Source organism: Colius striatus, chromosome 8 (genome assembly GCF_028858725.1).
Source record: "Colius striatus isolate bColStr4 chromosome 8, bColStr4.1.hap1, whole genome shotgun sequence".
NCBI lineage: Eukaryota > Metazoa > Chordata > Aves > Coliiformes > Coliidae > Colius > Colius striatus.
The window spans coordinates 26,725,543-26,740,094 of record NC_084766.1 but is presented as its reverse complement, the minus strand read 5'-3'; the positions used below and the strand labels follow the sequence as shown (position 1 = coordinate 26,740,094).

Below are 14,552 nucleotides of genomic sequence, written 5' to 3'. Positions count from 1 at the left end.
CTTCACCAAAAATGTTTTGTTTGATTGCTAACTAATCTGCTTTGCCTCCCATTTCCCAGGGCCAGAAATTCCTGCACTATTTTTATTGGAAATTTTTCTTACCCTAAAGGACAGCTGATTATCTTCACCTGATGACAACAAAGGGATCAGCATCTTTTCTACCTGATTTTCAAAACCCTGTTTAAATAAACATATTCTAAAGAAACATAACCAAAAAAGGCTATTTTCCTGCGAAGATTTTATTCTCTTCCATTTGAATTACAACATATGTGGGAGGAGGGAAAGAATGTAAATGTCAGTGTGTATTTAAGAGTGGTTTATCGTGTTCTAAGTTTCTGTAGCATAGAACATTTTCTAATTCTAGATGGACCGAGATTAGAAGGGCTAAAATAAACTAATGCACCAGGAAATGTACTCCAAATATGCAGAAATAGAAGTCGACGCCTTTCTGACGAAAGCAAGGGCAAGAACTGAACATCCTCTAAAGCCCTACTGAATTCTTAAGGCTTACACAAAACTTTCAAGAGGACACGTGGATCTTCAATAGACTGTCACACAGGTGACTCTTATCTTTCCTGCTTATGAGATGTGATTACTTCTTACATCATCAGAGGACTGCACACAAGCCCAGGTAAGTTGCACTGAGAATTAGCACAATGATCCTACAATTTGCTCAGTGTGAGCCGTTCTACTCCACTTACAGAATCCCACTAGATATACAATCAGGATTTTCTGAACTGAATAATTAAATGGAAAAATAAATCGGTGTCAGAACAAAGAGGCACTAGAAAAATGCCAACTGTATGGAGAAATCATATTGCCAGGCATAGAATCACTACGAGACACTAATCCGTCCACTTAACATCAACACTAAAATACAAAACACTTACAAAGTTACAGTCCCCAACCAAAATCCTAGTACAGCTATCAACATTTCAAGCACAACAAAAGGAAAATAAAAGGACAGTACAAGACAGAAAGAATCCGAAAAAGTATCCCTGAAGGATGATTCGATGCATTAAGTTCCTCTATATGTCACTTTGTACTGCATTGGAGACTCCAGTTCAAATTGGATTCAAGGCACTGGACTGAAATGAATTTGATGGCATAAAGTCAGTAGACTGTTGTACATCAAAATATCATGCTGATAATTAGATAGTTTTTGTTCATCACTAGTTAGAAATGAGTTACAGCCACAGTACTTTTTCATTTCTACAGATGGAGGCAATTCTCACAGTGTGCCTTTGGCACAGCAGTGCCGAACTCTGCAAGGCACTGGGGAAGTAAACTTTTTCTTTATGATTCATGCCCAGCTGAAAGCCAAAAAGTAAATGTTAGGCCAGAGTCTTTACTGTATTTCTCCTATATTCCAATATAAATCCCTTGGAAATTTTGGACACCAACTTAGAACTGGGGTCATAAACTCATAAACCACACTCCGGCAGGTGCTTTTTTCTCTCCCTGCTCTTCCTTACTATACATAACAACCATTAGGTTTTTATAAGGACATGGAAGAACATTTTTTTTCCCCACATCAGGAACCATTTGAAGTTTTGTCAGCTTTCTCAGTTACTGGTGCAATTTCTTTGTGCTGACATGCCTTTGCCAGCTACTAGCTAGGCAATTAGATGTAATTATACTGGTAAGAAACTCGTCTGCCATTCAAGAGCTGGTATAAGCTAAATCAGAAAAGTGACTCTTTTTTGCTAGTAGGAACAGTACTTTTAAGCATAGAAAAGGCCTAAAGCTCAATATACTCACCCCTTTAATTGAGGGCTGAGAGAACTGCTAGCTTCAGCTGCAAGACAGGGCATTAATCCAGTGCTTCCAGAGGAAGTCAAATCCTCCAGGAAATAGAGAGAGAAAAGAGCCAAGTCCCAGTAAAGTCTAAAAAGCCAAAAAGAAAATTTCCCTTTTCATTTTGCAATGGGAAAAAAATCCTTTCAAAAGACTGACTTTATATATAAATGATAAAGGAGCAGCAAGGAGAGGATTGTATTTTGGCAGTGGATTTTGCAGTCCACCTGTAAGTTTCAGTGCGTACAAAGCACTCTCCCAAACTACCTCTGCTAAAATCTCTCTAAAGGCAAGATGACAGGGAAACAATAATGGGCAGGTCAAAAGAGACTCTTAGGGATTCTACAGTCATTAGTCTCCTGAGGTGAACTGCAGTTATTTTTACAAATATAGACAATTCTGCCAAAAGAGATCCCCAACTCAGACTATTTACCCTACATGTAACATATATGTAGGGTTGTACTCTCAAATACAACAAAAATCTGTGCTCAGCACTGAAAACGTATAAACACCAAATTTGAGAGGGCAAAGTAAATCACAGCCATATCAAAGACATGCAGATAATACCTAGAATAAAACTGAACTGGGCCTTAAGAATACCAAGACAAATGCAGGTAATAGGATTAGATTCTATTTTCCCTTGCAGGTTGTCCGATGAGAAAAATCTCTTGCTCAACATCTGAGCAGACTTCTCTGCACTACGTGCTGTACAACAGAAGCTACGTGAGCAATGTGAGGGCAATAAAGAGATTAGCAGAAGCATGCTTCACAAAACTGCCAAGCTACAGAAAGAAATTCTTTTCAGAAGGATTAGGGTCTCATTAACTGAGCTGAACAAAAAGGATACAAGATTGAAAAAAAAAACCCCAGTATTTTAGATAACAAATGGGCAGAAAATGTTTGGTTAATAAATATATGGAAATAAATCTCAAAGCCCCTCCACTAGTTGGGAGAAAACTTTGATTTCAGTAGCTGCCAGCCTGCATAAACCCACATGGTTACACACTGTTCTAAAGCAGATTTCTTTATGAGAGTATAGTATCAGCTCTGAGAAATAAAGATAGTTATATACGTTCACTATAGCAACAAGCACCTCAATTTGGATAGAACAGCTCTACTACCAAGTTCGCACAAATGAAATAAAACATCTGCCTATTTTGAGTGTTTAGCTAGATAGTTACTAGTGAGTTGAGTCATGTCTCTAATATATTCATTCACACCCCACTATAAGAGTGGAGATGATTTTATTCCCTTTTTTACTTGATGTGAGGCATGAAAAAGCTAAGCAAGCTGCCCAAGGTCACAGAGAAAGTCTCTTTCGCTCACTCCTCCCTGTATCTCAGAATACCTGAAATGAAACTCTGCTGATTTATACTGGAGACAGCAGCATCCCCTCTACTCCTCCTACTCTCTGTCAGTGGGACCGTCAGTTCTTTGGGGGGATTGAAACTTAGCTCAAAACTTGGCTCAATACAAGGACATGTGGGTGTTATCTGGCTGCAATCTCTGAGTCAGATATATGAGCTAATCATGTCTTTTGCCCTTGCACTCTTTGAAACTATGAGCTCAAGATGGTAACAGTCTGGAAGCATCTCATCCTGACTGCCCAGTCTTGGTCTTTGATTGTTGGCAACTTAAAATAATAGTGACTTAAAAGATATATGTATGGAAAAAAACCACTTTCACTACTTCATACAAGGCTTAAATGAGATAATTTGCCTTTGCCTCACTCCACAAATAATCTTGGTTGCACATCTCTCTCTTACATTTACAAACAGCCTTCTGAGATGACTGACAATGGTGGTAACTGACACACAATGTGAATCTTCCCACTGTTATACGTTCCAAGACATGCAGCTGAATAAAATTCAGCTCAGTCAGACACAAAATCAAATTAGAGGAGTTCATTCTGAAGAGAAATAACTAAATTTGAAAGAAATAAAGCAGCATACAATTCACTTTTAATGGGATAAGGTTCTAAAACCACCCTGATCTTACACCAGGTAATACATGGCATTGCAGGTTTACTGCATCACCGTTCAGTGAGCAGGAGCGCTTTGGTCATGGGAAGGATTTGCCCCATATGTAAAGTAAGTAAGTAGTTGTTTTTGCAGTCAAGATTTGTACAGTAGAGTATTGCTGTTGATGAATAATTATACCTTATGGCCATACAACACATTTTGTTCATACCATGTGTCTTCACAAAGACCTTCACCCATCGTTGAAATCCCCAGGTTAACACACAACATATTTCTCCTGAAAGCCCTGCAGTATTGCTCAATGGTTCAGAAAACAGCAACAAAAATGCTGAATCTTTTAACCACACAAATTCAGAAGGAAGGTAATGATTCAAACACGAAGTTGGCTAGCCCTGAAGTAACATTTCCCATGTTTGGCAAAAATGCCACTGGATTTTTGTTGACTGTAAGCATTCAAGACCTTGGCTTTAGATGTGACTCTTAAGACAGCATTTTTCATCAGCACAGAAGCTCACAACTGTGAGAATGCCTGAGTTCAAGGAGAAAGTATAACCACTTGTTTTGCAGCGGTCTTCAAAGTCTCAGGATGCCCACACTTTGGTGTGTGAGAGCTGATAGGTTACAACCCAAGATGCCATGGCTACAGGGCACAGGTATATCAGAAACAAGAAAAGAGTTTAATAATATCTGTAACATAGGGCGTATTTCTACACCTTTGTTAAAGTGTTCTACACTGAAAAATCATTCTAGAAAAACAACATTCATCATGTTGCATATTCAACGCCTTTCAGCAAATGTCTGATACATAAAATGTGCCCTGCTGACAGGTTAAGAGATATTTTTATACAGGATTTTAGAGTCAAGCTGGGTTCTTCCTGTACTGTCAGCAATCAAAATTTTCTAACTGAAAAGTGGCGAATCATTCTGTTAATCACATAGCATGGATTGTAGCATCCTTTTACAGCTGCATCATTTTTAAACAACTAACAGGTGAGAAATAGTGAAGAAGTTAATAAAAAGCATGTGATCAAATACCCATCAGAGGCTGTTAAAACAAGCAGATGCTTTTCCACATTAATCTATATACTGTAATCCTTACTTAGCAAAAATTTCCCCTAAATGTTGTTCCCTCCATAAACCAGCTTTTACTTAAAAGACCATTGAGAAAAAAAACAGCTAGACAAAACACACAAACTGTGTAGGATTCTTTCTGCCAAAAGCCAAGTTAAACACAAATGAAATCAAACAAGGATTTTCCTTCATGTCTTTGGCATAACAGGCACATTTAAAAAGACAATAAAGCCTTTCCAAAGTCTAACACTGACTCGAAGGCTAATCTAGGACATAAATAAACTAAAGCAAACCTTTAATTTTATTTTCTACAGTTGTCCATGTATCAGTAACCATAATATAAAAATCAACTAATCAGATGCTATTTGTTCTCTTTCAGTGAGTCAGTGCTGCCATCTAAAGCTATCTAAGGGGCATGAGAAAGAAATTCAGTCATACATCCAAATAACATTCAAGAATTTGTGAGTAGACAGTGTAGAGTAAGTCAGATATGTTAATAAGGTACAAAAACCCCCAAATAATGGTGCTGCAGTACCTGAAGGAGCATTTCTTTCTCTATCACTTCACCTGTCTTGCTGATAAGCTGCTTCTGTAGTCTCTGTGTTTTCTGAATCAACTCATAGGTACTTGGGTCACTTGCCTAGACAAGAACAGAGAAGTCTCAGAAATTAGACATTAAAACAGGTTAGCGTTTCTTTCTTGCAAATTAAAACCCTAATATTAAAGTTTTCAAAAGTGACAAATATAAAAGGAAGGGTGGTGTCTGGAGTTTTTAAATGGCATGTATACAAGCAGTCCCAAAACTGGCATCTCTGCCTCTTGAAGATTAGTTGGACCATGCTCATGTTTAACACTATTACCCTCATAATTCCTGCTCAACACAACTAATGTGAGTCCTTCAGATCTTAACTCCCAAATCAAAAAGACTGGTAGAACCATGTGGCAGGGAAGGAAAATTATGTTAGGAAATCATTTTTAGCAGAAACTGAAACTGCCCACTGACAAATGAAAAGTAGTGCAAGTATTTCCCACCGTTTCAAGAACTTCAAACCAACTGCCAATTGAGTTTTAAGGACAGAGAGACTTTTCTCTTGAACTAAGGAAAGAATAACTGCTCTGTAGTCTTGAAACAGGTTGAAGAGTTAAGAGGAACAAAGTATGGGAGTACATTGATGAATTATTTTGAGGCTTTAGAGTCTCAATACATGTGGAATCTCATTCTTCAATGGAATTCGGTGTTTAAAAAAGTGACAGTGCAGGCCTATACTGCTGTTCTCTACCTATATAGCCCATAAAGACCAGAAGATATTAGATATCTCTCTCTTTCTTCCCTTTCCATTCTTTTGTCACAGATTGCATCTGGATGAAGCTCTAAGGAGTAAACAATTCAGTGAGGAACAGACAGCAAACTTTACTTTCCTATCACTTTTTAGATCCTTTAGATCTAAAGAGCAGACTGATTCAAGCTTTTACCTACTTGGGGATTCACAGCACCTCCCTCCTACATGGTTTCCCCTCTCTCATGTGGATTAAACTCACACTGCAGTAAAGGCTGCATGAAAGTCCTGCTCTGTATATTTGTTTAAGCTTATAAGGAACTTGGTATCTCATGGCTCTTAATCTTTTGTCTGATTTTATCTAAATTGACTAATCAATTCAAGTGTAACTGGGACACTAACACAGCAGCACTCACAACACAACATCATTTCCTGAGAAATGAAGCTAAAAGTAGCTCAGTCCCCATGACCCGCTCAGTCCTTGATGTTTTTATAGTGCTGCCCAAACATGGTGCCAATTTGTGACAACAGTAGTGATATGAGAGTGTTCCCTCATTAGGAATTGAACCAAAATCCCATCAGGATTATTTCATATGGATCTTGCCATCTGCTGGCATTTCTGTGTTCCAAATACAAACCAGTGACCTAGAAGGAAAGATGTCATTTTCCGTTATCTGTCTCTTCATACATTCATTTTCCCAACACTCGATGTTTTGACTGGCCTGATTTTCCTTTGTTAAAAAGTGCTGCTGGAGATTGTACCTAAATGTCTTTAACTTAGTTCAGGATCTCCCCTCCACAAGAAAAGCTAAGCATACTGTTCTGCTTGAAGCTCAGCATGGAACGATCAGAAATTAACTATTATGCTACTAAGCACAGCCAAAATAGTCATCCCTGCTTCTGTAGACTAGCATGGTACCACTCATTATTGGAACAGCTAAGCAACCCAAGCTGGCATCAGATCAGAGATCCATGCATCAGAGAAATCTCAGCTGGCTCTGACTGACTTCAAAAATATCCAGTGATGCCAATTGATGTTCATATATTTGGTCTGTGCCTGACAGACTTTTTATTTTTCCCCTTCGTTTGGCAGGTTCAAATAGTGTGAAAATCTAGATTTGCTGTTTACATAACAGTTGAACTCACACTACCTGGCATGGCTGTCTTTGGGAGCCCACCACTGTTTATGGGGAAGCCTCTTCCTTTTCTCAGAGATGTAACTGACCTTCCGACTTCATAGCTGGTCATTCCCCAACCTAGCTATGACCCTTTCTAATTCTACCTTTCTTCCCATATACATCTACCTAACTGGTGAGGGTAAGATTGCATCTTCATCATCCTCTTTCTCATCATCCATGTTAAGGAATCACTCCTTCTAAATTCACCTTATGCATTCTTATTCCTTTAGCATTTGACTGGCTCCTTCCAAAGCCCTCTAGTATTTTTCATTGAGAGAGTGATACAAAAATAACACTGATTGCATTGTGCAAGGAAACCATTCAGCAGTTAACCATTCCACTGGTACTATGGAGATTGCAGTCTGCCTTTCCCTCCACATAATTTGCATAACAGTAAACGAAATCGCCTTTGTGCGGTGTCACTGGCTTGCTAATATGGGTTGGAAACTTGAAATGCTGACACATCACCTCCAGTTTTCTCCATCTGTGAACATTCAAGGGATTCTCCAGTTGTTCTTCCAAAAGTTTGCACCGAGTCTGTTCCCTTAACAGCTCCTTCTGCATGTGATGAACCTCCTGTCTTAAGACCAAAATAAAACAAAAGGTGGGAAAAAAAAGCCAACACACCAAAACCACGTCACTGTGACCAAGACACCCCTAGGGACATTAAGAAATCATTCTCCCATGCATTGCAGCACTGGCAAAGAGACTCCTGTGACTAATAGTCGACATTGATACCACTAAACAGATGGAAGCACTAGGTAACACAGTTAGACCTCTTCATTCACTTCAGTAAGAAGGGCTCAAAAAGAAATGCACTTTTCACCAGTTCCTAGGCAATCTACTCCACAGTCTACTGGATCTCACTGTCCACACCTTACCACGCACATTAAGGTCATAGGGACAGTCAATTCATCAGTTATGGAGTCATATCCAGTTAGCTCCGTAATGAATTGAATAGCTTGTGTCTGGAAGGGGTTTTAAATCTACATGGCTCACACAATCCAGTAAATAACACACATGCTAGGAGCTAAGTATGATGAATATTGTTCTTTAGAGAATTCAAGTTTGATTTCTTTTATTACCTCTCCTCAAGGAATTTCAGGGGTGATTTGTTGATGAATTTAAAGTTAATTGAGTACTCTTAAGATTTTTTGGCAACTAGGCTCTTACAGTGGGGAGAGAAAGTTGAGAGGCGGGGGGGGAAAAGAGGCACATTTTGCAATGGTCCAACACTTATCACTTTAGTGGGTGGATCCTGCAAGTTCTCCAAGAAGACAGGGAGTGGGATCATCATGTACCCACTCCACCACCAAATCTTCTCCTGCCAAACTCAGAGTTGCTTTTAGCTCACTAGAGAGAAAAAGGTCTTTTTTTAACTATGAGGTTGGACAAGGTTATAGAAAAGGAAAAAAAAAACCCCACATCTCCAATTGGCAAATCAAGAAAGCTAATTAGCAGCACAAGTGATAAATGGAGTCTTTCGACAGGCAGTTTTCATGATGGTTTTGGACTTCATTAAAGTATGTGATTGCTGCTGCAGTTAGCAAGAATTGATCCACCCATCATGGCATGCATCACACTATACTTCAATTCCGTCACTGAGCTTCAATACAGTAACAGACTTTCAGCTGAATGCATTTGGGCAGCAAGTTCAAATCCTATTCCTGTCTGCAGTCAGTCGATGAAAACTGCAATTGCTAATGTTTTGTGCCCAGTTCTCCTCTTCTGTTACACCAAATCAAACTGGAGTCAAAAAGAGTGGCCATGCACTGAAGTTCATTTGCTCTGGTGAAAGCCGTGGAATTCTACTAGCAGTTAAGGTAAAGATCTCATGCAAAATTGTGGTAGCTACATATAATTCATATGGTGCTTATCTGCTACAAATATAGTTGCCTCTCCTTTAAAACCAAGATTGATACTACAGCAAATGACAATAGTTTCCCATCACCAAAGAATTCACCTCAAACACAGGAGGGTTAAAAAAGAACAAAAGGTAAGCATTAAGCCAGAGAAGGACGAGCTAAATCAGGCTGGGGCTATTAAACTTCTGTTTTAAAGAAACACAACCGTTGATGAAAATTTAACTAAATCTTTCTAGAGAGCAAGTCTGCATATAAATCTGGAAGAAGAGAGCTCTGAAAATGTGCAGGGTTTTGTTATAAATATGTCAAGTGTTCTCCATCCTCTGTGGATTGCCTAATAAAAAGCAGTTCCACTAATTTGGGCCTTGGGTACCACTAAGGAGCTCACTGAACTAAGAACACCTTTGCTGCTGCTTCTGTCTCTCAACTTTATACTGTAGGCAATAAGTCACAGTACAAGGGGAAATATGGAAACTATTTCTACTTTGGGCAAGATGATTTTTTTCCTCCTTTCCTCCATCCTATATTTTAATTTTCTCAATTGCTGATAAATCGTTTTGTGAATTTAATCCTATCTGTGCTCGAGGTCAAACGAAACAATCCCCTTCTCCAAGGTATAATGTTTGTTGATACAAATCTTTACCATGCATAACACACTTTCTGTCTCAAACATAGAAAATAGATGCAGTCACTATGGAAATGTAATCAATCAGGTTTTCTACCTGAGCTCCTCCACATTAGCAACGCTCTTGCCAAGTATCCCCTTCTCACGCCGAAGTCTTTTGCTTTCCAGCTTGAGAAGTCGGATGTCTTCCATTCTCTGTCGGTACTGGCTTTCACCCTTGTTTAAGATGGACTGCTGAATTTTTATCTTTTCATAGAGCAGAGCCACTTCATCATTGCGCCGAACAAGCTGGGTGCCTAGGATATCTCTCTCATTGATAACCTATGGATGCAGAGCAAAGCAATAATCTCAGTTACAGATCCTCAGTACAATCCTAAAGTATCGTGACTATATTTCCATCAGTCAAAATCATGAGCATTTAGAGGTTTCACTGTTGTTAGTGAAAGAAATATAGCAAGAGCCTAACACAGTTTCCCCTGTGAAGGTTCAGTCACCTTAAGAATATAAACTATATATTCCATTCACTCCAGTATCTTAACACTTCTGTTTCAACAGCACTATAAAGCTTTAGGAGTACCACATTTACAGTAGCTGAGGATCTTGATCTTAAAAATACACTGGGAAAACGAGGGAATGGAATGCAGTGTGTTAGAGATTGCTACCTGGTCAAACTCCTTCATCTGTTTCAGCCTCTCAGCATCAGCTTCAGCAATGATTTTTAGGAGTCTTCTCTCTTCTGCCTCCTGATTTTCTATAAAGTGTTTTGTTTCCAGAGCCTGTTTTTTCATCTTAAGCAATTCAGCCTGATAGAGATGAAGAATATAGGTAAAGTGCACTTAGCAACAAATCCCCATTACATAAACCTGGGATTAAGTGTTAGGTTTTTAAATAAAATCTCATACATTCTTTTAGTTTCCTGAGAGGAACATACTTGGCTAGTTTTTGAGAACAAGTGATTAAGACAAGCAAGGATGCAGACCCATAGAGTAATGCTGCACAATAGAAACTTGAATGGATTTTTTATCTATGACAAAAGTTCAAGTTATCATGCACAGACACCTCTTTTGATTTTTTTTTTTTAATTAAATAGGTCACATTTGGGCTATGAGAAAGGACAGATCACCTTGCTGGAAAGGGCAACAATCTATGCTACGTAACACAAATCAGCATCAACTCACACTAGAGTAACAGAAATGGTGAAGATGGTAACCAGGCATGGAACAACTAAATTAAGGACCTTCAGCAGTTTTTTAGTGGATGTGTAGATGAGGAAGACTGGAAAAAGAAGGAATCTCATCCCTAAGTGCAGGAGAAGTAACACAAGTAACAGTGATTGCACACCACTAACAAACTAACAACGGAATATGCCCAATAATTCTGTCCCACTGTCATGAACACTACAACTCAATGCATGTATGTAGATAAAAACTTATAAAGTCTTCTTGGATTATTAGAGATTTTTGTCATAGATAGGCAACTAGTTACAGCCAACATGGAACTGTAGTTCTGACTACTGACTCGTGTAGTCGTAGCTGACTACTACAGTCCATTTGCACAGATATGAAAACTTCCAAGCCTTGACTCAAAAGACTTTGACACAACTCTGACCCTTACAAAAGATGATGTTCAAGCTGCCTTTTGGGGAAGAGCATCATCCAGTGCTGAAAGAATGAGGCTGTGATGATGACTACACCTGCAAAACCATTGATTTAAGACAGAAACAGTTCCAGCGTCATAATAAAATAGCTTGTTCCATTCTTATTTTCTTTAATAAAATTCTCATTTTCCCAGATGTGCAACACTCACATCTCTCTTACTCAGTGTTAGATGTTCATCAGAATCCATCAGGCGAATAAAAATTCAAGCTACTTCATATTGAAATGCAATCAACGCTGTGCAGAAGCTGTCTACTAAGGTAAAACTGCTCATGCGTTTGGCATTGCTGGATAATATTTTTTTAATATATCAAAGTTCTATGTTCTCCTTATGTCAGAAAAATAAGTGAGTTGTAAACAAGAAGTGGCATTAGATGTTGGCAGCAAACATTCATATAAACAAATCTCCTCACTGGATTGCACTAAGTTAAAATAAATCTGAAGTGCCTTGCATAGAGAAGAACATAAGTACTTTAAGCCATACAGAGGCCCCACAAGATAACAGGACTTTCAAATAGATTAAATATGCTAAAAACTACAGTCTGAGGGGGTGTGTACATTAGGTAAGAGAGAAGGAAGTGAATAAGCACAGTCACTGTGCAAGCAGAAAAATAGTCAGGTCTGAAATGGCTGTAAATCAGCACAGCCCATTTGAAGTCGTTGGTTCAGAGAGTCTGTAAGAACTGAAGAACAGTCAGCAAGAAAGAAGAATTTATATGGGACCTACATAAGTATTTCAAACCAAATTCTTGTTTAGACTCTGACATATTAGCATAACTCGAGAGGCTTTTTTAATTTGTTCTAGAAGTGAGAGGGAAATATGAATTTTATGAAAGGTATAAGTGGAGCTGGACACAGAATGCTGCAATGACAAGTCAGAGGTTTGACATCCACATTTCTAGAAAATACTAAAAAAAACTCTAAAAAGAGACACACATGCACTAACATCTACAAAGGTATCCAAGAGCACTTGACAGCAGCTCAGGTCTGAAGGACCACAGTTCTTACAGCTTTCAGGCTTTTCCAACGTTTGGATGCTTTGTCTAACCAGCCTGATCCACAAGCCTGTATGAAGGCCAACTGAAACCAAAAGATGGCATTGTACCGGCCTTAATAGAGCTTGGATCAGGCGGCTTCTGTTTCATTTACCATGGTGATACATTTTTAAGACCTTACTGCCAGCTGAGGCAAGCATAAATCCAATGGCTCTATAATCTCATTCCCATGAATCCCGCTCCTCCGTGATTTAGCACTTTCTTTAAACTGATTTCCCAGGAACAGCTTGCTCGCTTCCTTCACATCAGCGCAAACAGGACAAATTGAAGCCGGCTTGCTACACAAATAATTGGGTTCTTTTGTGCCTGTGTCAATCAGCTCCCTCTTTGAATTCTCTTCTGCTTTAGTATTCAGCAGAGACACTCAGACAGAAGACCAAAATGCCCTGAAGCTAGTCACTAATGTGATGTCAGTGTATGGACACACTTGCTAGTGAATAATTGAGTGGGTAAACCGTGTAGCGATCGTATGTTTGTCAAATGGATGGCAGATAGTTCTGAGGTGATGAGATAGAATTGGGGACTAGTTAAGGCAGAAAGCTGCACACGGGAAAAAAGATGCTGTTTCACTTCTCAATCAGTGATAGAACAACTCTGAGACAGATCAGGTACAAGAACACAAATTCATCTCCTTTCTACAAAGCTCTATTGACATCTTGTCATAACTGTAATGTGCTGAGAGTGGCTGAAAACTCAAGGAGTCATTGCAGCATAGCAATAAACTGACAAAAGAAAACAGTGTGGAAAGTGGCAGGGGACTTTTGGTTTCGAGTGGTGCTGTTTGTTTCCTGCTTTGGGTTGTTTTTTTTCCAGTGCTTAGCGAAGAGAAAAAATATGCTGCTGTGGACACTAACTCCTTAAATCTTTTGAGAGAGCAGCAAATTGGCTTGAGATATCACTACAAATCTAATAGCTTATCTAAGGATGGACTACAGCCAGTACTGAGAAGAAGAACCAGAGCTTCAAGCTCAGATTTCCTTTGATTTAAAACAGATTTTTGAAGCTTTTATACCACAATATTAAAATAACTTTCTGTGCAGAGGGACCTAGTAAAAGCCACTGCCTAACTCCCAGAAGACTAATGCTTACTAGCCACACAGAAATACAAGACTGTGAAAGGTAATATAATGGAGTTTGGACTCCAAAACAGCAGAGGGAAAAGAAGTTTTAAAAACAAAAACTTGAATTATAAAGGTCTATATAAAAAAAAGTTTGCTAGAGTCAGGCTATCCCCAAAATCCACATTTCTGCAAGAAAAATGAGCCTTTTATAAAAATTTTCAGTCACCAAGAGATTTAAAGCTTCCAACAGACAATCCAGAACCTTTCTGAGTATAATTATAGGCAGAGGTTAAATTTGTCAGATACATGGAAGATTTGTGTAACTAATACCTCTAAAGGGTACCAAGGTCTTGTGCTTCAATTACCAAACAGTGTATCAAAATTCAGCAAAACCTGCAGTCGGTGAAATCATGAAAACCATCCTTTGTTAGAAGGTGTATACGTAAAGGCTCTTACTTTCAATGATTCCTTCTCCTTCTCTGTTTGCTGATGTTCTAGATGTTCACTCACAAGGGCTGCTTCTTTGTTTGCAATCTCCTCTTTCAGCTGATCCACCTGATGTGTCGCAGTTTTCAGTCTCTTCTTCATTTCTGCTAGCTCATCCTAATAGGACAGAAAGAGTGATCACAGAGAGGGATCAAAGAAGAGTGTATTTGTGCTCAGGCTGTTTTGATGTTGGAAAAGGTAGTCACTGTGCTTGAGAGGAGATCTGTTGTACACATCACAAAACATTACTTTTTAACCCAACAGAGCAGAACAGTTTCATCAACTGACATTTTTTGTTTATACCAGCATGACATTACAGTAAAAAAGCCTTTAAAAGATACATTGATAAAAATAACAACCATCAATTATGAGCCATTTAACTTAAAACACTTGGCACATGATAGAACTAGCAGACAATCCACTTTAATAAGATCCTGATCCTAAGATCCACCTGTGTCCATGCTTCCAATAAACTGTTTTTCAATGAGGTTGTATGCAGTTAG

The 14,552-nt window shown here is 38.7% G+C and overlaps 1 protein-coding gene across 1 annotated transcript in view; it reads right to left on the bottom strand.

Moving 5' to 3' along the window:
* The window catches only part of CFAP58 (cilia and flagella associated protein 58), a 57,133-nt gene that overhangs the window by 16,385 nt on the left and 26,196 nt on the right, over positions 1-14,552 (bottom strand). Inside the window, exons 11-15 of the mRNA XM_062000726.1 lie at positions 14,020-14,166; positions 10,455-10,595; positions 9,890-10,113; positions 7,771-7,882; positions 5,383-5,487 (exon numbers count right to left, since the gene is read on the bottom strand). Of these exons, the coding sequence (XP_061856710.1) occupies positions 5,383-5,487; positions 7,771-7,882; positions 9,890-10,113; positions 10,455-10,595; positions 14,020-14,166 (729 nt within the window). The remainder of the gene's footprint in view (positions 1-5,382; positions 5,488-7,770; positions 7,883-9,889; positions 10,114-10,454; positions 10,596-14,019; positions 14,167-14,552) is intronic.